The 27,237-nt window shown below is 38.7% G+C and overlaps 1 protein-coding gene across 1 annotated transcript in view; it reads left to right on the top strand.

Moving 5' to 3' along the window:
• FMN1 (formin 1) overlaps window positions 1-27,237 on the top strand; it is a 288,007-nt gene that overhangs the window by 104,174 nt on the left and 156,596 nt on the right. The window contains exon 7 of the mRNA XM_019649189.1: window positions 27,045-27,132. Coding sequence (XP_019504734.1) covers window positions 27,045-27,132 — 88 coding nt within the window. The remainder of the gene's footprint in view (window positions 1-27,044; window positions 27,133-27,237) is intronic.

The raw sequence follows: 27,237 nt of genomic DNA, 5'->3' as shown, positions 1-27,237 counted from the left end.
TCTAATGACACATACAGACATCTAGTAGTTCATCTTGCTTTGGTTTATATAGTCTTTTCGCACTGTAAAATATGAGTTTCCACTGTCAATGTGCCCATATTTACACCACCTCTAAGTTACATTTGCTTCTGGGAAAGGTAGGTCAGCACCTTGACAAGGAGCCAGCAATCTGCCTTCATTGTCTGAGATTCTTTCTCCTGGTGCCTGTCAAAGAAGTAGCTACTCTGATAAACTTTCCAGTTGCTTTCTAAACTCGCCCAACAACTTTCAAAAAATCAGCATGACCTGCCAATATTCTTCTTCTTTTGAAATGTCATGATCTCACTTTGAATTATAAATAATTTCTATGCTTCTTTCCTCATCTGTAAGATGCATAAAATCATTCCTCTCCTTCGGCATCTTTGATAGATATTTCTTAAGAATAATGAAATAATGGCTCTTCCCTGAGCCCTTTTTTTGGGGGAGGGGGAGGGCTGGGTGGAGAGAGGTTGTGATGGTTCAGCAGACACTAGTCTGTTGAAACATCCTGGAGCCAAAAGCCATCAGTTGTAATTTGGTCACTTTGGCGAGGATCGTAGTTGTAATTCTCAAATCCCAGACTTGGTGTCTCAGTGTAGTGGGGAGGGGCGAAGGGTGGAAGGAGAACATTGTTTGGAAGCCTGAACATAAATTTATAGGGTTTCATAACCTGTTGCCTTCCAAGTTTATATAATTTCAGCTTTTGTGTACAAAGATAATTTCTCTAGCTGCCTTGGTAAGGTCTGTGCATTTCCCACCCCCTAGGAATGGGGATGCGTTTGCAAACCCCTTTATATTTCTCATGTGTTTGAAAAATGAACAGTGAGGTTAGAGGTTATCATCTATAGAAATGAGTGAAATAAGTTGCCCGTGTGTTGATTGCACCAATAGATGACCTTGAGGTCACTCATTGGTGCCATGTCCAGATTCCTTGAGTGATAGCTGGAATGATCAGGGCTTTCCTGATCTTCACCTTAAAGGTCCCTGACTGGCCAAATGTCCTGAAATCAAACAGGAGCTTTTAGCCTATCACAGGCACCAGTTTACAAAAATTCTGCCTTGTAAATTCTATTCGGAAATAGGATGGCCCAAAAAGTCAAGTTGTACTTTTACTTTATTTACTTCTTGAAAAAGAAAAAGGTGGTTAGAACTTGTCGAGGATGGCTATCAATGATTTTTTTCAGAATGTTGAATCTGAATATTATTCTTGGAGGTCGGCTGTGTTTCTCATGTTGGCTGTTAAACAGTAACTTAATCTGGACATGCACCTCCAGCCAGCGGCGGTATCATTAGGATGCTCATTACCTACCCCAAACCACAAGAGGGCACCTTAGAATGCTGAGATCTAGAGCTGAATGAGCTCCCGGCCCAGCGCACTGAGAAATGGCACCTACAAGAGAGCGACTGCACCTCTGCACCCTCTTTAGTCTTGTTAAATCTCTTTACTGTGGACCAGGAGGCCAAATTTCACAGCAAATTATCCACACAAAGTACTGGGAGCCAAATGCATATTAGAAAGGCTTGTAGATATTAGTAGACTAGAAATCTTTAGTAGGCATAGTTCCAGTGCTCAGAATGAATGCCTGCAGTATAAAATTTATGAAGTATTAGATTTAGCTCCTTTGGGATTGATTCTGGAAACACACACACACACACACACACACACACACACACACACAGACAACTTTTTAAATCTCCCATATCTAAAGGGAATGGAGATTTATTTGACTATAGATTTGGGATTATCTAATTGGAAAACAAAGAAGAATGATTGGATATTACAAGATAGGCGATGAGAGAACCATTATAAGTATTTGCATTTTTAAAAAGTATTTATCCTTCTAGCTGAGGAATGTTTTGAAGCCTTGCCCGAATTTTCCTGGACATCATTCATTTATGATTAATACAGGCTCTTTTCTAAGACTATGACATGGGCTGGGGCTAGACAATAGTTTGAGGGCAAGTGCCAATACTGGTACCTTGATCGTGGCAGTGATTCTTCTGGCCTCCAGTTCTAAGCTTGGAAGTATGTGAGAAGATAAGAATAGGCAGAATCATATATATATATATTTAAGTCACAAACCCAGGTCCCATGGATGCTTTCGCTACTAAACTCATAAATGCTTTGTGAAGCGCACACATCTCCAATATACACAAAGGTCAAAACAGCTCCTGCACATATACATGTCCTCACCAGGTGCATATTTAATGTGGACAGAGAGAAGTCTTAATAACATTGGATTTTCCTAATATCTTTCAAGTGAAGATTTCAGTAGTAATAATAATAGTTAATGCTAAGCTCATAAGTGTTTTTTGGTTAAGTGCTTGGCACGTATTAACTTATTTAATCATCACAAGGACCCAGCAGGATGGTTACTATTATTATTCCCATGTTGTAGGTGAGGAAGCTGGAGCCTAAAGGGGTTACATCACTGGGCCAGCATCACGAAACTCTTAGGTGATAAGGAAATGAATCCAGAGCCTGTGCTCTTAGTTACCTGACATGTAGTCTTTTGGTCTGAATTGAACTTCTAGTCCTGACTTTAAATTTACTTGGAGAATTCTGAATTTTCTTCTCTGGTCATTGTTTAGTGACAGAAGTGCACTGGCTTCTCATCTCATTAAAGATAAGAACTTTAATTAGATGAATTCCATCAATCTGGTCTTTACTTCCACTTTGGGGACACCTAAGACCCACTAACTTTTGTTTAATTTATTAAAGGGCAGATAGACAAGAGATTCACATGTGAACCAACATCTCAGCACTTAGATCCAGGCACAATCTGATCGATCAAGCTGCCTGACACCACTGGCGCCATATTGGATGAGTCATAATATGTGGGAGCTCGGGGAATACTTGTTAGCATCACACATGTATTGAAGAATTATTTTAACTTTCTTTGTGTACTGGGGTACTGAAGGACTGGAAATAGGATCAGGAAAACGGCCATGGAAAACTCCAGAGATCTTGTCTGGAAGGTAACTGGTAGTTAGCAGTCATTGTATATCCAGGCTTGTAACCTCTCTGGTCTTAGTTTCTGTTACTATCATGGCACCTGGAGTGGATGCTTTTAAAGATGCTTTCTAGATGCAGCCTATCAGATGACATCTGTATGTGGATACCTTCACACGTACATTTTAAAACAGTGCATACAAGTATGTGAGTAGAATAAAGCTTTGAATTTGGACCTTGCCTAGTCCAGTGAGTAACATGAGATACACTACAAACTGGCCTCACCACCGCAATGTTTCTTCTTTCAAAGATGTGCTATTCCCCCTGCTCACACTTGTCTTTATTTAACAGAAAACGCATCTGGCGGCAGCAGCCATTAGTCGAGCTGGCCAGCCCCCATTGGCTTGTGTGGCCCTTGACCATTTTCCCTTCCATCTCTCAGAGTTTTCAGGGTCCAGAGGCCAAGCCGAGAGTTCAAGTTACACCAGACAAAGCAATCCACGTGTTTTCCTAGGACAGTTTGGCTTGACCCCAGGACTATGGCCACACTTTCAATTTTTGATAACATACCTTTCGGCCCAGAGCTTGATTTCGTTTGGGCCTGACCTGATTTCTCTCCAGCTGAGGCTAATTTGCATGGCTGTAAACACGGGCCTTACAAAGCTCACCAACTGTGATAAAAGCAAAGGAAACCTGAGACCACTGGAAGCTCAAAAATCTGCCTTCGGTATCTGAGCCTGACTCTGAGTCACGCCTCAGCCTAGGAGGCTGCCAGCATGCCGCAGCTAAAGAAATGTTATTCTGATTGATCTGATTAGGGCAGCAAGGTTAGCCATGGTCAATTTACAAAGACAGTATGAGAAGAAATCATGTGTGCAGCCATGTTATGGGGCAGCGAGGCCCCTGCCAGAAGTTATGAAAAGCCCCAGCTCTGCCAGGACCACTATCAGATCTCCTCAGTGGGGTACAAATGGGATTGGAGGGTTAGGGGCTCCTGTAGTGGAATGAATGACAGAAAGGGATTGGGCTGGGGAGAGCTAGTGAATCATGCTTGCTTCTAGCTGGATGCCTTAGCTGCCAGGAGTGGGAGAGCCTGAAAGTTTCCCAGTACAGGGTGAGTGAGCAGGACTGCTGCCCTCAGCTCCTCAACGCAATGGAGAAGAGAGGGGTTGGTTTGAGAAGGATATGAGGCTCTCGACTGACCCACAGAAAGCAGCCAGATGGAACCTATTGGGCATTTTGACCCCTTTCTTCACCAGAAGAGTGGTTTAATTGGGATCTGGCTCCAGGTCCTGGTTACTAAATAACCTGAGTTTTAAGTGTTTTCATTTTCGTTAATTAACTTTTATGCCGGGTACCTTATTAGTCACATTAGGCATTTTGCATGTGCAAAATATCCCAGGAGGTGAGAAGAGGGTCTTTAAAAATAGCATAGAACCGCAAGTACCAGGGGGCTAATTCATGACCTAATTATCACATCACTTTTTACTCTCTTGTACAACTTCCTTAGTTTACAACAAGCACAAAAACTTTTAAACTTCGCTTTCCAGTTGGTAGCGCATTCATGTTGATTCTGATGATTTTTGGATCCTCCGCTCTGGGTGTGGTTCTCTTCTTCTCCATCCAGTTCAGGAAAAAAATGTTACTTACAACACTGGGATAAGGTACATTAATTAACAAAGAAAGATTTATTTAAGATGAAGCCAAGCGAAAGCCACATTGCTTGAGCTGGGGCTCATTATAAATAGTTCACTTTGTACTATAATCATCTTACTAATGGGAAAAAATGAGACATTGGAAGTGTTGATTAGAGAAGAAAGTGATTCAGAATGTAGCAGCAAAATGCCTAAAGCATATGATGTTTGGAATGATTTAGTAAGTAAGACATTGGAGAAGCTCTGGCCATGAGATGCTTTTGTTGTGCATTACATATACTCTCAGGGTGTGGAGATATCTGAGCAATTCAGCCCTGTGGGACACAGCCCTTCAGTTGCCACCAAAGAAAGGGATGAACAATTGAGGTTGGAGGTACATGGGGAAGGAGCTTGGACTTAGACCAGCACAGGGGGTTCATACCTATCACCTCTGAGCCACCAGGAAGCCAGTGACGAGGCTGTCGTAGAGGCCTGAGCTCCAGGTCTCTGGCCCATTGCTCCCTCTAGCAGGCCCCGAGCACCAAGAGTCACAACCAGTCTAAGTATGGAAGGGGGTCCTGTAGTGGCTGAACACGGGTTCTTGAAACCACACAGGTATGGCTTTTCCTTTTCTGAGTCATCACTTTATCCATGGGGCAAGTCCCTCCATCTCTCTAAGACTCCTCTGTACAGTTCCTACATCTGTAAAGTGAGAATAATAATAGTCTCTCCTTCAAAGGGTGATTATGAGGATTAAAATGATCTGTATGAAGTGTTTAGCTTTGTGTGTGACTCAAAAATGTTTGTTGCTGCCACTATACTATCACCACTGTCATTATTACTATCAGGAGTAGGAAGGCTAAGGAAAAATCCTCTAGTGTCACCCTCAGAGGAGAATACAAGCCTCATTTCTCATTCAGTGATGGCTCGTGGGCCCCCGAGAACTACCTGAGCTCATTTAACCCTGTCATTTCTTTGTGTGTGTCCCACTGGCACACAACTATGTAATTAAAGCAAATGAATTTAAGCTAGATGCTCAGAGATGAATGTCCTCAAGGTGTGCTGAGTGAAAACCATGCAGTAGAACAAAAACATAATAAAATTTGTTTCCATTTTCTAGCACGATTTTTATTTGGCTTTCATGGTAATCTGTGTGGTACCATTTTAAGTGTGCCAGCTGTTAGCCTCCTTAAATCCTTTAGAATATGATAGGCTATAAATAAATAAATAGAAACATATTTATATTTGTTTATAAATGGCTGATTGAGGTGATGATGAAACTCTTAAAGTATGATAGTTTAAGTTGCTTTCTATATTAACAATGAAATAGACTGAACTAGCTATTATACTTTATTAACTTTTGTCAACATAAAACAGATATAATTTAAAAGTCAAGTAATATTAAAAGACTTAAGAAAAATCAATCGTCCTGCACATCTCAACAAATTTCAAGCAATTTTTTATACAGAGCACATCATCCTCTAATCAAAATGAAATTAAGGTAGAAATCATGTATCAATAACAAATATACAACCTAGATATGTTCATAACAAAACCTTGCCTTTTAAAGTTTACATTAACACCTATAAATAACTTATGGTTCAAGAAAGAAATTACGATGGGATTCAGACAACACTGAAAACTCAAAAAATAAAAATATTGGTCATCAAGACTCATACAATATATCTAAAACGTGTGGTCATAAGTGATTATATTAGAAAAGAAAAAGGTCAAAAATAACTTCCAAAATTAATAGCTAGAAAAAAAAAAGAAATCAAAAGGAAATATTACATTGCATGACAAGAAAAGCCATTTTTGTAGGTCAAATATGATCAAACAGTATTTATAATTTCATATGGTTCAACCTAATATACTTTAAAAGATCCAAGAACAAAAATTATTTTAAAAAAATTAAATACAGTAGAGAAGATCAATAAAGTCAAAACTTTGTTCTTTGAAAACAATAATAAAATTGACAAACTTTCAGCAAGTTTGAGGAAAACGAACATAATAACATTAGGAAAGTAAAAGTGAATGTGCCTACAGATGCAATAGAAATGTATAAGGTAAGAGAATACCATGGGCAAACTTTTGCAAGTAAATGAATATCACATGAAATAACTTTTAGAAAAATATAAATTACCAAAACAGAGTCAAGAAGAAATAGAACACCTGAATGTCCTATAAATATTAAGGAAATTGGATCAGTAGTTTAAAATTTTCCCACAAAGAAAGCACCAGGTCTAGATGGTTTGTTACACCAAACATTCCCTTCTTACACAAAATACTTTGGAGACAAGAAAATGATGTTACACTCAAAGCTAGTATAACTATATACTAGCTTTTATATCTAGTGTTTATAACACTACCAGGCAAGGTCAGGAAATAAAAGAAAAATTACTGGCCAATCTCAGCTATATAGATGTGAAGATCCTGAACAGAATATTAGCAGACTGAATCCAGCAGTGTATAAAAAATTATTGTATTGAAAGCATTTAAGTAGACCTACATAAAAGGAGAGATATACTCTCTTCACGAATAGGAAAAACAATATTATAAAGAGGTCAGTTCACCCCAAATGGATTTCTAGCATCTAAGTAATTTCATTCAAAATCTAAATAGGATTATTTGGAATTTGACAAGCTTGTTCTAAAAATTTGTATGGAAGAGCAAAGTTTCAAAAATAACCTTATAAACATAATCTTAAACATGATGTTTAGTAAAAATACCAAGACACTAAACAATGATTTCATTGGTCTGAAGTTAAAAACCTGAAATCCAAAGAATTATATGGAACCATATATTTGTTGAAAAACTATTTTTTTAAAGCAAGGGAATAATAAACATAAAATTCAGAAAAATAAAAAACTCTAGAAAAAAACCAGATAGGGTACTTATTCTAACGCATATCAATAAAAATTAAGGAATAGGTAGTAAGGTAGCTATAGTATGATAAAAATTGGCACAGAAAAAACCCCGAAACAAAACATAGGTCAGTGGAAAGAACTGAAGGTTGAAAAGCAGATTCATGCATATATGGAAACTAATGTATGACAAATGTGGTACCTCAGATCAGTGGGTAAAACTGACTATTCAAAAATTTAAAAAAAAAAAAAATATATATATATATATCCAAAAGGAAAGAAAACAGACCCCCCCTTCACATCATGAATAAAAATTAATTGCAGGTGTACCAAGCACATGAATGAGAAAGGAAAAATTAATAGTTTAAATAAAAAAGAATATAGAAGCATATCTTTTAACCTTACATGGGAAAGACATAAAAAGCATAAATCAAATAAATATACACATTAAAATAAAATTGCATTAAAATTAAAAAGCTTTTGTTCATCAATAGATGACACAAAGTGTATGAAAAGATACGCCACAAGCTTGGAAAAGACATTTGTAACATAAATAACTGAAGAAGAATTCCTATCCAAAATACCGGGGGTGCCAAAAAACTGTATACGCATGACTTGTATTCTTTTATCAGTATATATTATTACAATTTTAATACAGCTTTTTACTTTCTTAAAATGTGTATACCTTTTTTGGGTACCCTCTGTATAGGTAGAAATCTTACCAATCAATAAGAAAATGATCACCTTCTAACAGAAATATGGGCAAAATACATGAACAGGCTTGTCATAGAATGAATGGTCAATAAACATAAAAAGATAATAAGGCAGCAGCTAGGAAATGCAGAGATAGCACGTTAGACCCACCAGCTGGGCAAAAATTAGAAAGCATATCTGTAACATACTGAGAGAGTGTTGAGCAGCAGGAACTCTCATAATTGCGAAGGGAAAGGTGAGTTGTCCTATATACTTGGAAAACAATTTGGCTCTCTCTAGTTCACGTGAACACGTACACACCCTCTGCACATCTGTACCAAGAGACTCATGTGAGAATGTTTGTAAACGCTTTGTTTATGATAGCAAACATCTGAAAATGACAACAGTGTCCATCATCGTTAGAATAGATAAATGGACTGAGGTAAAGCCACATAATAGAATTCTATATAGCCAAATGCATCCACATTGATGATTCATAAACATGGTGTTCAGTTAAAAAAAAGTTACAAGCGTGGCCTGGATGGAGCTCGTGCTCTTAACAACAAGGTTACCAGTTCGATTCTCACATGGGATGGTGGACTGTGTCTGCCCGCCCCCCCATCCCCCGACCCCGCAACTATATTGAAAACAGCGACTGGATGTGGAGCTGATAGGTCCTGGAAAAACACACTGTCCCCAAATAAAATTTCTTAAAAAAAAAAGTTACAAAACAATGAGAGTCCATCTGTCTGAAGTTCAAAAACTTGAAAAACCAAATAAGTTTATGGAATCATACATTTGTGGCAAAAATTTTTTTTTTTTAAAGCAAGGGAATAATAAACAGGGAAGAATGGTTCCTTTGGAGGAAAATTGTGGAGGAAGATAGCCTCTATTCAAATGTAATAGTAGTTCTCGCTTTCTTAAGGGGGATGTGAGTACATGGTTTATTTTTGACATCCTTCAAGCTATGCATAAAGGTACATGTGCTATCATTTTGTATGATATTTCACAGCTTTGAAAAGAAAAGTAAAAAGTTTCCTGTTGCCCCCATCCCAGTCCCACCTGGACCCCAGAGGCACCAGTTTTCAACACCCTTAGCTATTTCCCTGGTATGTATTCTGCTGTCTCTTGCTTCTACAATTTTAGATAGTAACTATGGAATTACTGTTTCAGTAGACAAGGATTTCTGTATCTCAGAATATATTTTAATTTATAAAGTCTCATTTTACTTTTTTTTTAAGAATACAATTAACTTTCTGAGTTTATAAATTATAGTTTCTTTACACTTTCTTTTGCTTACAACTTTCCTTCTGTTTCCTCATCCAAGTTTCTATTTATATATATTTTTTGGTTTTGACTTTTGTATTTAATGTTAGGGCATTTCTTCAAATAGTTGGTGATCCTTGGCTGCTGTTTTTTTATATATAAGATCAAGGCGTGATAAACCGGATGGAGGCTCAGTGTAAATGGACATGGTGGATCTCACGTTGGGGTCAACAGTTGCAGACCAGCCATTGCATTTGGGGGACCCCAGATGGAATCTGTTTGTCTTTGCTCTTAGACTGATCCATTTTTCCAGCTGGAATTTCTCCAGGCACCTGACTGGGGGCTGGGAAGTGGGGTGTCAGCCTGACTGCTAGCATTCTGAGAGAGAAGCTTAGGAATTTTGATAATTACTCCATTACAGCACAAGACCTCAACCCCATCCACTGTGTGTCTGATGTCCATGAGTCCCAAGTCTGTCTGGTTGATTTTCTCTAAAAACTATACTCCTGATCATGTGAGGTGGGTTTATACATCAGCATCCAATTGTACCATAGACCAACTTTTAAATCATCCTCTTATGTTTGGCTCCCACCTCACCCTTGCCTTCCCCAGCACTTGATGCCTCTAATTTGTGCATGTCCAAGGTCCTGCTTTCCTCTGCAAACAGTTAAGCTTGTGCTTACATCACTCTGCCATGGAATTTACCACTTCTCCAACTACTTCTGCCTTCACATTTTCTGTTTTGAAATTAAAGGTTTCTAGTTTCACTGAAGATAGAGCTTGAGTTTCTGATCCTCAGTTTTACAATTTGGTTGATTTTATAGGAGAAGAGGAAGTGAAAGGCCTTTACTCTGGTAACCTAATAAAACTCAAAGTAGTTTGGATTTTCACGTCTTGGGGGAAATGTGCTGGGTTCTATGCCATAAGCCCTAAGATAATCTTGTAGTAATTTTAAAATATGTATATACAGTGCTCTTTCATCTTTCCTTTCTTACTAACATTTCCTGGAATCATCATTTTCTGTTTATGGAAGGAACTCAGTGAGTCTACCAGAAGCAATGTGGTACTTATGTCAACTGTTGTTAGCCAGAAAGTTAACAGAGTAGAATGACTTAGGTTATAAATAGTGTGCATTACAGCAATGGCTACAAATTAACACTGTGCAAGGTTGTTCTAGGTGAAGTATGTCCATAAAAGGAAAAAGTAAAGTAGTCTGAGGTATCTTTAAAGAAGGAAGTGCTTCTCTTTGAGTTTTGTCACAGATTTTGCCGTCTAGTGGCTCGAGGCCCTAAAGCTAGGAGACCCACTGTCACTAGCTCTTCACCTTCCTAACAGGAGTGGGAAAGCGCCAGGTAATTTGCATCATGGTACACTCTAAATCAAAGGCCATCCATCATTTCTGATATCTTGAACGCAATGATTATCATATCAAAGACATACAATGACATTGAAGATAATAACTTTTCTGTTGCCCATTATCTCTAACCAGCTTGTAGTAATTATTAGCATGTGTTCTTTCCAAAAGCCTAACACTCTAAATTTTGGAGAGAAAAGCCCTATTTGAACCACTAAGAATATATATGAGACCGAGTTTGATGTCTTAATATTAAATGAGAGATTATATAGGTAAGCGAGGAAGTCCAAAGGTCTTATAAACTTTTAAATTTAGAATCCTTAGGAGAGCAATATGGCTATCGTGTACCTGGAATTGGTTTTATATGAGAAAGCCACCCTCCCTGACTGAGCACATAGCATTAAGAGAAGACTCCATGAAGACTGGGCACATTTCAAGCCAGTTAGCCAAAAACATTCCATCAACTGGTAGCTTATTTGAAATATAAAAATCCCAGGCCCTATATTAGTTTCTTAGGACCACCTCAAAAAACTGGGTGATGAAAAATAACAAAATATTATTGAAATCTTACTGTCTCAGTTCTGGAGACTAGAAGTCTCAATTCAAGATATTGGCAGAGCCATGCTCCGTCTGATACTGGTAGGTGAATCCTTCTCCTCTTCCTATCTTCTGTTGGTTTGCTGGCAATCTCTGGCATTCCTTGACATGCAGCTGCATAACTCCAGTCTCTGCCTTCCATCACCACTTGGCATTCTTCCTCCATGTCTCTGTGTTCACATGGCCACCTTCTTATTAGGTCATATTGGATTAGGGGCCCACCTGACTCCAGTATGACCTTATCTTAAGTAATATATCTGCAATGACTCTATTCCCAAATAAGGTTACATTCTGAGCTACTGGAAGGTAGGACTTCAATATATCTTTTTAGGGGAAATACAGTTCAGTCCAAAACAGGTCCCATCCCATTTCTAGCGAATGAGAATCTGTATTTTCAATGAGGTAATTCACATATACACAAAACTTCTAGAGCAGCGGTTCTTAACCTGTGGGTCACGACCCCTTTGGGAGTCGAACGACCCTTTCACAGGGGTCACCTAAGACCATCAGAAAACAAAAAGATATTTACATTACGATTCATAACAGTAGCAAAATTACAATTATAGAGTAGCAACGAAAATAATTTTATGGTTGGGGGTCACCACAACATGAGGAACTGTATTAAGGGGTTGCGGCATTAGGAAGGTTGAGAACTGCTGTTCTAGAGGGAATGCCACAAATTCTTTTTTTTTAATTAAAATTTATTGGGTTGACAATGGTTAGTAAAATTACATAGGTTTTAAGTGTATTATACAATTCTGTAATACATCATCTATGTATCACATTGTGTGTTCACCATCCAGAGTCAGTTCTTCTTCCATCACCATATATTTGACCCTTTTTACCTTCATCTACCACCCCCCACCCCTTACCCTCTGGTAACCTCTAAACTATTGTTTGTGTCTATGAGTTTTTGTTTCTGTATTTGTCTTGTTCCTTTGTTATCCCACAAATTCTTAGTTGCCTTATACTATAGACAACTTCTCTAGTGCCTCCACCAAACTTCTCTAAGGGCTTTGCCTACAGTATGTAGAGCTGTCTATGTAGGATGGGAATGTTTCCCGTGGCACTTAAGAATAATGGATAAAGTGTTCACTTTTCTCCTTAGTGCTAAGTCCAGGAGGATGAGAAGGGAAGAGAAGGAACATTTGCTCCACCAGTTGTTGATAGCCATGCAGGTTGGTTGTTGGGACAGGAGGAATTGATAGTGGGATTGTGATACAGAAATCTAAAACACAAGACAATCAAACATGACTCAGAGGTCTTGTGGCATCATGCCTCTGATACAGCTTGAATGGTGAGCCTCTGAATTTTCATCTCTCCTCAAATAGCAGTAAATAAATTCTGCACCTTGTTAAAATAAGTTCCTGGCCTTGGGAGAGTTGAGCCATGATGGTTGCAGTCCACCTTGAAGCTATAGAATTGAATTGTTCTGGGTTATCCTGATGTTATTAACTTCTGTCCCAAAGAGGGGTCCTATTTCCTCTCATTTTTTTAGCATTCACACTGTCAGTGTGAAAAGCAGAGTCTTGGACAGAGGGCTTGTGTTTTGTTTTGTTTTGTTTTGTTTATGTTTTATGTTTTCCCATAAGTTGGATCTTTTTATAGTCTTGTGTTTCCTTTTTCATTTTCTTTCTGCCATGTAGCCCTCTATCCAGTTGTTTCTTACCAGGATAGGTGTCAGTGGTTTAGAATTGTTTCATGATTATTACAGGCAAGCATTTTTTTTTTAATGAATATATCATAGGGGCCAGTACTATCTTTTTTTTTTTTTTTAAGATTTTATTGGGAAATTAAGGAAGGGAACAGTGTGTTGGGGAATTGGGGAAGGGGAACATTGTGTTTTTCCAGGACCCATCAGCTCTAAGTCACGTTGTTGTCCTTCAATCTTAGTTGTGGAGGGTGCAAGCTCAGCTCCAAGTCCAGTTGCTGCTTTCAATCTATCTGTGGGTGGCGCAGCCCACCATCCCATGCAGGAGTCGAACTGGCAACCTTGTTGTTAAGAGCACTCGCTCTCACCAGCTGAGCCATCTGGCTTACTGTTGGCAGCTTAACAGCAGCTCAGCTCAGGCACAGCTCACTGGCCCATGTGGGAATCAAACCGGTGACCCTGTTGCTCAGAGCTCGCACTCTAACCAACTGCCAGGCAAGCATTTTTTAAGGGCCCTCGAGCTCTAAGAAATAGTAGGATGACGTTTCTCATCTGTGCCTTTGTGTGATGATAGCTTTGGTTCTGGGCAATGAATGTACTGATGTCTCTTGGTCAGTTTCTTTCCTAAGACTGTAATTGGTGAGAAAATGGGTGTGATTTTGTTTTGGAGTTTGTTTTATACATGACACAAAAACTTCAAAGCCATCAGAATGATCTGCCCACATTCCCACCAGCCCCCATCTTACAGTCCCCTCTACCCCCAGCCCAGCCATTGCCTTCACCTGCTGTGGCCTTCTCTCCGTTTGCTTTCTGAGCAGAATCCATTAGCCTGAAAACCAATAAAAGGGTTCTTTTGTCTCATCAGTAAGGGCATGGGATGCCAAATATGTTCTCAGACGCAGGACAGGGTGACAATTTGCCTTTTCACATTTCTTGGTGAAGAGCCTAAATCCTTAAAGTAAACTTCATCTGAGCAATTTTATGTGTCCCCAAAAATAAGGCCATGGAAGAGATTCAGACTTAACAGTTTGAGAAAACACTGAAGCTTAGTTTGCCTTGAAATATTTAGCGGGACAGATAATCAGGCTGCATGTGGAAAGCTTATTTTAATAGCATTATTCAAGCCAGTTGACAGGGGCCACTATCCAGAAGCATACCTGGCCACAATGGCCATCAGCACCGAGGGCTTGTTTGTACCAAGTCAGGTGACATTTCATAATATGGCACCATGGAGCCAGCCAACCAGCTCCTCTGGGTGTGGTGCCAAAAAGTGGCAGGGGGTAGAGCACAGGAGAAAAAGGGAACAAGGAAGCTGAGTCAGCATTTATTTTCCTGGGTACCCGCCAAGAAACAATTGCAAGTTTCCGAGGAAGGGCTCACCCTCCATGAGGAGATAGCAAGATGACTGCCAACTCTGGTCCTGCCATTCCCTCCCAGCTGGCCCTCGCTTCTGGCACTGGCTGGGAGGGGTAGTTTCTTACCTGTCTTACCTCTAGTCACTGCTACCCTAGTAAGGGCAGGGAGGGCACAAGAATAGCCATAGCTATGCAGTGGAATTGTGTCAGTGTCTTCCTCTCTTCACACACACACACACACACACACACACACACACACGCATGCACACACACAGTAGGTATGATAGTTAAGTTCGCAGACTTGCCACTGTGCACTTACATTGGCAGCACTGTACAAACAGCTCGGTAAGGTTTCATAACCTTGGTGTATCAGTGTCTCACAGCTGTGTTCATGTCGACGTTTGGCGGTGTCTTGCTGAGTGGCATTCATTATTGTTGTTGCATGATTTTGTGTGCCGTCATGAGAATGTCTGAGGTTGAATTAGAGCAATGAGCAAACATTAAATTTCTTGTTAAACTTGGCAAGAATGGAAGTGAAATCAGGGACATGTTAGTCTAAGTTTATGTGGATAATGCCATGAAGAAAATGGCTGTGTACAAATGGATTAAATATTTTTCTGAGGGCAGAGAACACATCACTGATAAAGAGAGGTCAGGGCAGCCAGTAATGAGGAGAACTGACAAAACATTGCAAAAATTTGTTGAATTGTGCATCAGAATCGTCGGCTGACTGTGAGAAGCATAGCAGACCAAGTAAATATCGATAAACAGTTAGGAAAATCTTAACTGAAAATCTTGGCACGAGAAAGGTGTGTGCAAAATGGTCCCGAAGGAGCTCAACGATGAACAAAAGCAAAGGAGAGTCAAAGTTTGCCAGGACCTTTTGGAGAGGCAAGACGATGTTTTGGGCCATATTATCACTGGTAATGAAACATGGGTGCACCAATATGACCCTGAAACAAAGTGTCAAAGTGCACAATGGAAGTCAGCCAATTCTGCATGACCAAAAAGTTCTGTCAGTCCAAATCAAGAATCAAAATGATGTTGCTAACCATTTTTGACATCAGAGGAATTATTCATTATGAATTTGCACCAACTGGACAAACAGCTAACCAAGTTTACTATTTGGAAGTGCTGAAAAGGCTGCATGAAAAAGTTAGGCAAAAACAACCTGAACTTTTTGCCAGCAATTCATGGCTTTTGCATCACAACAATGCACCAGCTCACACAGCACTGTCTTTGAGGGAGTTTTTAGCCAGTAAACAAAAACTGTATTGGAATACCCTCCCTACTCACCTGATCTGGCCCCCAGTGACTTCTTTCTTTACCCAAACATAAAGGAAATATTGAAAGGAAGACATTTCAGGACATCAAGGGTAATACAATGACAGCTCTGATGGCCATTGCAGAGAGAGTTCCAAAATTGCTTTGAAGGGTGGACTAGGCACTGGCATAGGTGCATAGCGTCCCAAGGGGAGTACTTCAAAGGTGACCATAATGATATTCAGCAATGAGCTATGTAGCACTTTTTCTAGGATGAGTTCATGAATGTAATTGTCAGTCGTCATGTGTGTGTGTGTGTGTGTGTGTGTGTGTATGTGTGTGTGTGTGTGTGTATAGTATGTAAGGGCTGCATCTGTGGGCTACCATACTTCATGGCCTTGTATCATCTTGTGTCACTTCTTGAAATTTCCACTGGAAATTCTCACTCCATTTTCCAAATTAAATTTCTATTATAAAATAAAAATGTCCAATTTTGGGGTATGTCAATGGGTGACAGATGAGAGTAAAATTAAACCTAGGGGTCCCCTGATATATCATATCTCCTCCCCAGAAGATGCTGTTCTCTAATCCAGCCAAAGTCAGACCCCGTACTAATTTACATTTATGACTTAGAGTTATTGGAGTAAATTATCAGCTCAATCATCAGAGCTTGCAGCCCTTAGGACGGGGGCATCAATTTCTACATCTCTAACAGGATTCTATGTGCCTTCCAACCTAGTCCACATAATGCCTTCAAGATAAATGCCACAGTCATTATGAAAGCACCTTGATCCCTTTGGAAGCCAGTGACTTAGAAATGCGAAGGATTACTCTTAATAAGACAGGCTGACTTGTCATTAGTAGCGCGTGGGCTTTACTCCAGCCTCTTAATGTCTGTAGCTTTGCCAAATAGTGGCATTCAGTGAGTGTTGATATGAAGCACAAGCAAAAGCTATTGCCAGTCTGCAGGCACAAAAACAGAAATAGCGTTTTTCAGAGTTTTGCTTTGGAGAGTCAGATTTTCTACTTTCTGTGTTGTTCAGTCTCCCTGAAAGAGGCAAACCATGTACTCATTTGTTCTATATAGTAAAAAATGTCCTGCATTTGGATATTTCACACACACACACACACACACACACACACACACACACACACGAAGGTCGGACAATTAAGTTCGCAAACTTTCTACAGTGCAAGTGCCTATATATACACATATATACATATATGCATACATGCATATATATCTCATTGTCATGAAAGTAAGTATCTCCACCTGTGTACGTGGATTCTTTATGTATTTGTTTTTGGTGGGGTGGGGGATGATTTGGACAGGAAAGGCTGCTACTTTCACATGCACTTATTGTCTCCAGTGCCCAGGAGAGGTTCATTGGTGATAACTCATGTATCTGTATTGAACTAGACCTGGTGCCTGTTTTCCAGGTTCTATGAGAAAACTGACTTCACTGGAGATGGGAATCCTGTGACTGAAACTGAGAAAGATCACATGTGAGGACTAAGCCAAAGAACAGAATACCTACTTGATCTGGTCTAGATCCGAATGTGTTTTGTATCTAGCAAAGGCATAGGTATAGAAAGTAATCATCTTCCTTTTCAGACAGGGAAGGCTCCCTGGAAGAAGAAGACTTCTACGATTATCTGAATTGTGTGGCTCTGCCAAACTCACTCGGCTGAGCACGCTTCCAGTATTCATGGTCTGTTCAGACCGTTTATTTTTATTTTTACTTCTGGCCATGTCTGCCAAGCTCAGGCAGAAAGCTGACGATATATATGGATTTTATGTAGATGTGAAAATCCCACTGGACCTGGCAGGAATTCTTTCTCGGTCTGTCTGCCAAGACTTCTCTAGCTGAGTAGTCAGGGTGTGGTTTTTCCAGTGTAGCAAATCTGTCTTCCCATTTCTGTCTTAATTCTTATTCAAAGAGGCAGGTTTTTCTTTAAAAATCCACATATGTAAGAAATAATAATAATTTGGATACACTGGCTCAAGGTGCAGCTTTAGACAGTGTGGAGTGTGGGCCTGCCTCCCCTCACCCCCAAGGCATTGTGAGAGCTCCTTAGGCGGTGTAATAGTACGCATGTGTGACATGCCCTAATCCTAGCATGCAGCGGGGGTCTGGAAAGGCTTGGCCTTAAACTAGGCATGTCTAATAGGGTTTAACGCAACCTGTGAATTTGCCCCTGCACAAGGTCAGCTTGTAGGTCAGTGGAATGCTGCACAAATTGCATTCGCCTCCAGACTGCAATTATACCTAGGAGAAGGCCGTGTGCTGCCAAGTTCAGCTGACTCCAGATAGGACCAAGATAAACTGAGGGCTTGCTAACGTTTCTCCAAAAGTAATTTTTAAGGATTTGATATAAAGCATCTCTTGTTTTTTTTCTTTTTTTAAAAAATAATGATGGTCTTGAAGTTTATGAAGGAGCTTTGTGTTGGTGAGATGGTGAGAACAGCTATTGTCTGCCTTCTCGGAGGGCAGAAAAAGATTGAAATGGAAGCAGGAGGAATTTGAGTCAGACGTAATAAAGTAAAATGCTTCAGTGCCAAAACTTACTTAATACCAGAAAATGATTTTGAGGATTAAACAAATCAAGTAATATGCGCATGAGGACAATGAATGAAAAATGGATATTGGGAGTAGTTATAGAATAGGAATAGCATGAAAAGTTGAGGTTATGTTTACTGAGGTAGGATTAGCTGAGGTAGGACTGTGTTTTGTTTGGTGACAGAAAATGGCTATAAATATGTGGGCCTTGTGTGAATGTAACCTTAATAATTTTCTAAAGTGTAAACATTCTTTCTTAAGTGAAGTCCATTCCTAAATAGCTGGGTGCCTGGACCAGTCCAAAGGCAGATGGAGAAGTTAGGCCACACTTGCAGATTTCTTCAATGCTAAGGGTTAACTGATTCCAGAATCCACTTCAACCAGAGTATGCATTGGATAAGCAAACTTTTACAAGTATTCATACTCTCCCATAAATGTATCCTGAAGCATCTTCCTTGAATCATCTGGAGTGGGCACTCTTTTCCAAGAACCCACATGGAAGGAAGTTGCATTGGGAGGTTCAAGGCATGATTCTGCCTAGTGACTCCACATGTACATGGAAAACATTTGAAATGCATCTCATGAAGCTATGGACCAATAAAGTCAGGAATCCTACCAATAGTCAGCAATCAAATATGGCGGACTGGCCTCAAGGTCTTCTACAGTGTAAAAGCCCCGACTGCTGGCTGGTCTCAGTGTCTGAAAAAACCTTCACCGTGGTGGCCATGCCACATGGAAAGAGAGCCTCTTATATACAGATAACCAGAATATGAGTGACAGCGTCATTTGGGGTTTAGGGTCTGCAGAACTGCTTTCTCAACTCTCCTTTGTGGAGAGGTTTTCCAATGGTGAGACCTGGACTTTTGTTTCAGGAAAGAGGCACTGAATGTAATACTTTGGGGAATGCTTTCAGGTTACCCAGAGGAAGACTGTGCCGAAACAGCCATCTCATTCAAGCTCTGGCATTTTTTAGGTAGCATCTGCCTAAGAACAATGAGAAACTCTTTATGTTAACTGATCCCTGTAAATAACTCCCCTGTATCGGGCTTATTTATCTTTTCCTTTTAACTAGTCTCTGAGCTCCCATTGAATGAGCTCCAATTGAATATATATTCATATATATTCATATACAAGTATTCATATATATTCGTATTATTAATCTTTACACCCCTCACAGCGCACTAACATAGGGGCTTACATTTTGTGAATGCTGTTAAATTGAACTGACTGCTTTTCAGCATTGATGAGTCAGGGCAGGCCTAGAACTGCAAGGCTGGTCTCCTGGCTTTTCTCTTACTAACTAGTCACCAGGCTCCGAGGCCAGTCACTTTCCATAGCTGGTCAAGGGGCCATGACAGCTCAGTATGCTAAAGCTAAAAGCTAGAGGGAGGGACCATTGTATTTATGGCTGTCATTCTTAGTTTTATTTGTATTTTTACGTAGGTTGTTATATTGCTGGGAACCTCTGACTTGGGCCAGATAACTTTTAAAAACTGTCAAAATCATATAGGATAATAACAAGCTACATGCTTAAAGAATGGGTCGGTGTTGATTAATGACATTTTTAAATTAATAGTTTGATATAACTTTTGTATTTAAAGTCCTGTGGTTATTTTTTTTAATGTATTAGTTAAATTTCCTACTATAAAAAGGGCAGACTATGAAATATCTGACCAACTCAGGCAACTTAGAATTCTCAAAATTTTCCAGGTAATCATTATGATCAGCAGTCCACACTGTTTAGTAATGTGAATATGGAAGGTGTAGGTAATTGAGTTTGATTTCATTCAAGCTCAGAATATATTAGAATAGCTAGTGGATTGGGGAGAACAATACTTAATACTAGTTTATCTTCTTGTCATAGGTTCTTTCTCTTCAGAAAGGAATTTTTGAAGTTTGCTTTATCTGTCTTAAAGTTGGTTTACCAAGAATGCATATAATGCAATAAAAGAAAAACAAGGGGAATTTTTGGTTTGTAGAAGGTTCTACATAAATTGGACCTGTTTATTTGAAACTTCACCATGATTCTAAAAAATTATTTTAAAAACTGTATAATATTACTTGGTTGATAACTAATTGAGCATCTTCTTAAAGACTATTTTGTCATGTTCTAAATCTTTGTTCTCCCTATTTCTTTGTCTTGTTTGTTCTCTCCATCAGTTTTCTTCACTCTTGTCTTTTCTTCTCCTTAATATTTTCTTCCCAGCTCCTCTTTCATGAAGGTACATGACTCAGACATTAGGTGTCTATCTGGGTAAGGAGTTGTAAGATTGTGAGATTTGATCGCAAATATCAGAAAGGAGTATTGGGTTAGCAGAACCAAGTGTTCTATTTCTGTCCCCTTGCTTTAATTCCCTTGCAGGGAGGTGACTACTTACTTTACAGGACTTTGAGCATGAAATATTGTTATGGCTCTGGAAATGCACAGAGGGCCACTAAAGGGATAAAGCTTTACAATATTGTAGTGCTCCCTGCCCCCAACTCACTGTTGTCCACTTGGATTGGCTTGTATGCAGAAGAGCACAGTACCTAACGCGTAGTAGGGGTGCAGTCCAAGGTTGCTGTCTTCCCTCTACTTCCTTTGGAAAATTCCCCTTATCCACAGCAGTCTCTGTGTGTATATCTTTCTTCTTGCTCTGCATTTATGTCCTTATTTAAATTTCTTTGCACTGTACTAGCCTAATAGATATAGTAATTGGAAAAGAGCAAAAAAAGGTATGAAGACAATTCACAACAACATGTCACCAATAACCAAAAGTTTAACCTTACTATTAAATCATTAAAAATGCAGAGTAGTGAAAAAATATTTTACCTATCATATTGACCAACATTTTTGAAATTGATAATACCCACAGTGGGTGAAGGAAGAGGAAAATGGTCCATTTGGCAGGAGTATACATTGATAGCACCTATTAGAAACAATTTGGCAATATTTATCAAAATGTAAAATGGACTCCTGTAAATCCACCGAAAAGAAATACAAACTCAGGCTACTAAGGATGTATCTGCATGATTGTTCATTACAGCATTGTTAATAATTGACAAAAACTGGAAAATTTCTAAATATCCATCAATAGAGGAATACTTAAATTATGTGTCATACTTAGAAGTATTATAGCTCTGCCTATACTGACATGGAAGATATCAGTAATGTATTCATGAAAGGAAAAAAATGATGCAGAGTGGAAAAAAAGATGCAGAACAGAATGTATTGCTTGCCGTTTTTATAAAGCTAAAACCCTATGCACAGGTGGGTATGCCCATTCGTTTAGGTCTAGAAGGAGACAGACTCCCATTACTAGTGACAATAGCTGGACAGCAGAATTGGGGGCGGGGGGGTGAGAGAATATGTCACCTTTTACTTTTTTGCATTCTGTATAGTTTATATATAATTTTTTTACAATAAGCATTTATTGCTTTTATACTTAAAATAAATTTACAAAAAGAGAATAGAAAAAAAAACAAAACCAGAATGGATATTTCTGTGAACTTGTCAACTCTCCAGGACTTTATGCACGTTCAGTCCTGAGCTCAGTACCTGGCCAGTGGGAGTCATTTGACAAATGTGTGTTCCCCGAAGGAACCCTTGCTTATTCTAGCTTGTGCCCCTGTAACGGGGTTGGCCAACACTTGGACAGAAGCTCACAAAATATGACCACAGAGCCTACAGCACACCTCTTTTCCATTTTTCGCCTTTCAGTTCTCCAGTTTTCTTTGTCTTCCCTCTCCCTGCCTCCAACACTTCCTCATCACATCTTGTTCAGCCCCGTCTCTAACCAAGTTCAGAAAGATCTGCATATATACTGAAGTCCCAAACCAGACTTTTCAGCTGACTGAACTCTTACTTGGTCTGTTTAATAGTTTAATGGGTTGTTTTCTTCTGCGTTCTTCATTTTAGTTATTTTGCATGTTGGACCTAATAAGGATGTTTAAAAATTCATATTTATTCTACCCTTTATTTTTTAACCCTCTCTTTACTTTTATTTTTTTTCCTTGTAATTTTTTTGATATCATCCTCCACTTCCTAACTTCAAAATATTACAAGCTACAGAATTCAAAACAGTATGGTACTTGTATAAATACAGACTTATAGACCAACAAACAGAATTCAAACCTACACATATATTGTTAAACAATCTTCAAAAAATGTGGCAAGACGATAGAATGTTCCAAAAAGGATAGTCTTTTCAATAAATGGTGTTGGGAAAACTGCATATCCATGTGCAAAAGAATAAAATTGGACCCTTATCTTACAGCATAAACAAAAATCAACTCAAAATGGATTATAGACTTAAATATAAGATCTGAAATGATAAAATTCCTAGATGAAAACATAGGGGGAAAACTTCATAACATTGCTGTTGGCAGTTATTTCTTGGATATGACACCAAGGCACAGGCAACAAAAGCAAAACTAGACAAATGGGAATACATCAAACTAAAAAGCTTCGGCATAGCAAAGGAAACCATCAACAGAGTGAAAAGGCAACCTAGGGAATGGGAGAAAATTTTTGCAAACCATATATCTGATAAGGTGTTAATATCCCCAAATATGTAAGGAACTCCCACAACTCATCAAAAACAAACAAAAAAACCCAATTTAAAAATGTGCAAAGGACTTGAAGAGACACTTCTCCAAAGAAGACATACAAATGGCCAGCAGGTATATGAAAATATGCTCAACATCACTAATCATCAGGGAAATGCAAATCAAAACCATAATGCGGCATCACTTCACACCTTTTAGGTGGCTGTTATCAAAAAAACTAAAAAAAGAAAAACAAAAAAATAAGTGTTAGTAAAGATGTGGAGAAATTGGAACCCTTGTGCATTGGTGCAAATGTAAAATGGTACAACTACTATGAAAAATAGTATGTAAGTTCCACAAAAAATTAAAAATAGAAATGGCACATTATCCAGCAACCCCGCTTCTGGGTATTTGTCCAAAAGAATTGAAACAGGATCTCCAAGAGTTACATGTATTCCCATATTCATTGCAGTATTATTCACAATAGCCAAGAAATAAAAATAGCCTAAATGTCCATCAAGAGATGAATGGATAAAGACAATGTGGGGTTGTGTGTGTGTGTGTGTGTGTATGTGTGTGTGTACAGAGGGTGCCAAAAAATGTATACACATTTTAAGAAAGAAAAACTGTATTAAAAATTGTAATACTCAAAATATACCGATAACAAAAGTTGAATACGTCACGTTTGACTTCTGCAATTACAAGAAGTGCTCAAAATGGTTACCATCAGTGTAATTTTAATACAGTTTTTTCCTTTCTTAAAATGTGTATATATATTTTTTACATCCTGTGTGTGTGTGTGTGTGTGATAGTATTCAGCCTGAGGAAGGAAATTCTGATACATGCTACACTGTGGATGAACTTTGAGGACATCATGCTAAGTGAAATTAGCCAGTCACAGAAGGACAAGTGCTGCATGATCCCACTTATACGAGATGTCTAAAGTAGTGAAACGCATAGAAGCAGAAAGCTGCCATGGCTGGGGGTGGGGAAGGAAGTGGGGAGTAGCTGTCCAGTGGCCTAGACTTTCTGCCCTGCAGGATGAAAACAATTCTAGAGATCTGTTGTACAGCAATGTGCACATAGTTAACAACATTGTACTGTATATTTAAAAATTTGTTTAGAGGATAATTTTTGTGTTATTCTTGCAATCTATGGCAAATAAAAGAAACTAAGCGGGCTTAGGACATAATCATATATTCAGTGTCCATTGTGTTCTTAACATGTTAGCAGGTTTTGAGAAACCTGGTGTTATTTCACAATTGAAAAAAGACTATGTGGAAACTCCGAAGTTTATTTTAGACATCTAGTGAGAGGTAAAGAATTTGACACAAATAGGGAAGAGAATACAAATGCTTTGACTTTACCACTGTTTACCCACCTTTTTTCGATACAGCACTGTATTTCAAAAAAACTCCTATGGTTTTAGCTAAGTTAAAGGTAACAGACACTCTACAAACACCTGCCATGCCAAGTCATCAGACAAATTTGCAAGGATGGCTTACGGTGGTGACACTCTTTCCACAGTTCACTCTGGTTGAACAATAAAGTGGGGATAGACTTGCTTCCCCCCCCCCCAGTGACAGCCAATCTCAATCTTTCTTTCTCTCTTTCTTTCTCTCCTGTCCTCTCCTAGCCTCCCCTCTCCTCTCTTCTCTTCTCTTGTGGTTCCTGCCTGGCCTTCTTTTAATTAGCTATTAGAAAAACTAGATTTGATCTTTGTCTTCCCTGTAAGTAGAATGTGTTACCCACGGTTTTCAGAATCCTAACTGAATAACTCGGGGAATGTTTGAAGAAATGTCTACTACCCAGTTGTGACCTTGTCATAAATTTGATTCCTGTGCTTATCTCCCTGACACTGATGTGTGTATCATGGCCAAGGTTATATCAGTCACTATCCGGGGCATTTAAGAATAAATCTCGTCAATTCTCAAATCTTTTTCTTCTTTTGAATTTGCTTTGCAGTTAGTTCAGGCAATGGTTTTATTTGCCTTTTTGGTTCTTTTCAGCAATTTTATCACAGTGATTTTGTAAATCAGTAAGTTCTACAAATTCCATGAGGACGAGGACTTGGTCTGCCTCCGTCATCTCTGCATCCCCAGAGCCGAGGACAGTGCCATAGCAGATGCAGGGCCGATATTTACTGAATGAATACTTACATTAAACTTATGTGGAGGTCTGGCCGAGTTGCTCAGTTGGTTAAGAGTTGGCTTAAGAGCACGAGCTCTGAGCAACAGGGCTGCTGGTTCAATTCCCACATGGGCCCAGTGACCTGCGCCCGAGTGAGCTGTCACTTAGCTGCCAACAGGTGGTTGGATATTTCAGCTGGTCTAACAAGATTGCCTGTTCGATGGTGGGCTACGCCTGCCCACAACTAAGACTGAACTTGGCACCTTGAGCTGAGCTGCCGCCCGGATGGCTCAGTGGATAGAGCGTGAGCTCTTAACAACAAGTCTGCTGGTTTGACTCCCACATGGGATGGTGGCTACGCCCACCTGCAACTAAGATTGAACACAGCACCCTGAGCTTAGGAGGCCACAGCTGCCAACAGGAAGCCAGATGGCGACTGGCACCCTCTACAATGAAGACTGAAGAACAACTTGGCTGGTCCCCTTCTCCAATTCCCCAACATAGTTCCCCTCCCCCAATTCCCCAATAAAATCTTTATAAAAAAACCAACTTATGTGGATTTCCTTAATTCTGTCTTGGACTTTTAAAAATCATTTCACATTGAATTTGTGTTCTCTATTTAAGAAAAAGCCAGAAATTGCATTTTTTAAAGACGATATTTGATTATACATAATCTCTTCCTCCTTTACTTTTGCTTTCATATAAAATAAATAAATAAAAATACTAAGTACCTTCTTTGTTTCTTTTAAAACTCTTGAAATTCTGTATCCCCCCAAATTTTTCTCTAAGACAAATATTGAAATCCTTAAGCACATTACTTAGATTGAAAAATCAGATTTTCCTTATATCTTGAGGAAAGCTTGGTATTCATTATATTTTAGGTCTAATAGTTCTATGAAAGTAGTCATTCTGAGCAGAGGAAGAAAACAAAGAAGGAAAGAGAAAAGGCTGGCAGTAAAGGATTCAGGATTGATCGATAGATAGGCAATTAGACAATTTGCACAATTAGGCGATGTCAGTTGGAACAAACATGTTATCTCTTACCGTTCAACCAGAAAGCAGCTCAGCTAGTGTAGTACCAATATTCATGTAGGCGTTAGTTACTGTTTAATCTTGTCTTCATTATATTTTGGTAAGTTTATAAGCAACTACATAAGGGGGGAAGCATAACTATTTAGTTTGGTTTGTATTTTACACTGGAAAGTGAATTTAAAAACATAAGATTGGGTGATGTTTTAAGTGCATGTCATATTGTTTTTGTAACCATGCTACATGAGAGAAAAGATAACTTTTTTCCCTTAGTGACCGCTGTGTGATATGTTCTTAGGAACTGATTTAGCTTATTAGGTTTGGAGAAACACAAAAGTATGAAGACCTCTCCATGGAATAGTCATAGAGATTGAAATAATTGGCAGTGAGGTATTTGAAGTTTCTTAAAAAATTGCATAAGTTTTGCTATACATATATAATATTGTAAAAGAACACTTTTAAACAATTTAAAATTAAACTATTATATTGCTTGTATTAATAATAGCACAAATATGAAACAACCTTACTCTCTAAAACAGGGCAAACTTATTTAAATAATCTATGTCAGGAACTATATTAGGTGCTTTACATACGTTGTTACTTAATTTTTTAGAATAAATGTACAAGCTAAGTACAGTTAGCCCTACTTCATGACTAAGAAGTTGAATTCCTAGCGGTTAGTCACATTTCCAAAGCAAAACTGCTGAGTCAAAATCACATTGATTATTTCCCCTAAAACACTCATCAGATGATGCAGCCTAAAAGAATGGAGGCTATGAAGTGACTTAAAAAGTAGCAACTTGGAAATATGCTAATGATAAGCAAAAATGTTGGATATAATTTGCACATATGTTGCAATTGCAACTTAGTTCAAATGTGTTTGAATAAAAAGATTGGAGTAAAATATTACAAAGATTTTAGTGTTTGTATCAGGCTGGTGGAATTTAGAGTGGTGTTTTTCCTTTGTTTTCTAAAATATCTATAGTCGTGCATAAGTTACTCTCAAATTAAAACGTTGTTAAAATAGAGTGACTATAGCATCAGTTTAGTTCATCAATCAAAGCATCTAAAAATCTTACTGTTTTTGATATGCGTCTGAAAGATTGTGTGGTCATTTGAGCTTGTGTTAATTTTATTTTTAAATTCCAGATCATCAAATTATTGGATGGAAAACGATCTCAAACTGTGGGAATCTTGATATCTAGTTTGCACTTAGAAATGAAGGATATCCAGCAGGGTAAGTCTTCTCCATCCTTTTTTTTTTCCCAACTTTTAATTTTTTCGACATTTTATTGTGAAAGACTTCAAATGTATTAGAATGCCATAGAATCCCACATGCCCA

The sequence above is a fragment of the Hipposideros armiger genome, unplaced genomic scaffold, assembly GCF_001890085.2.
Source record: "Hipposideros armiger isolate ML-2016 unplaced genomic scaffold, ASM189008v1 scaffold_130, whole genome shotgun sequence".
Classification (NCBI taxonomy): domain Eukaryota; kingdom Metazoa; phylum Chordata; class Mammalia; order Chiroptera; family Hipposideridae; genus Hipposideros; species Hipposideros armiger.
Note: the sequence above shows the minus strand (reverse complement) of the source record. Positions and strands in the feature narration are given on the sequence as shown.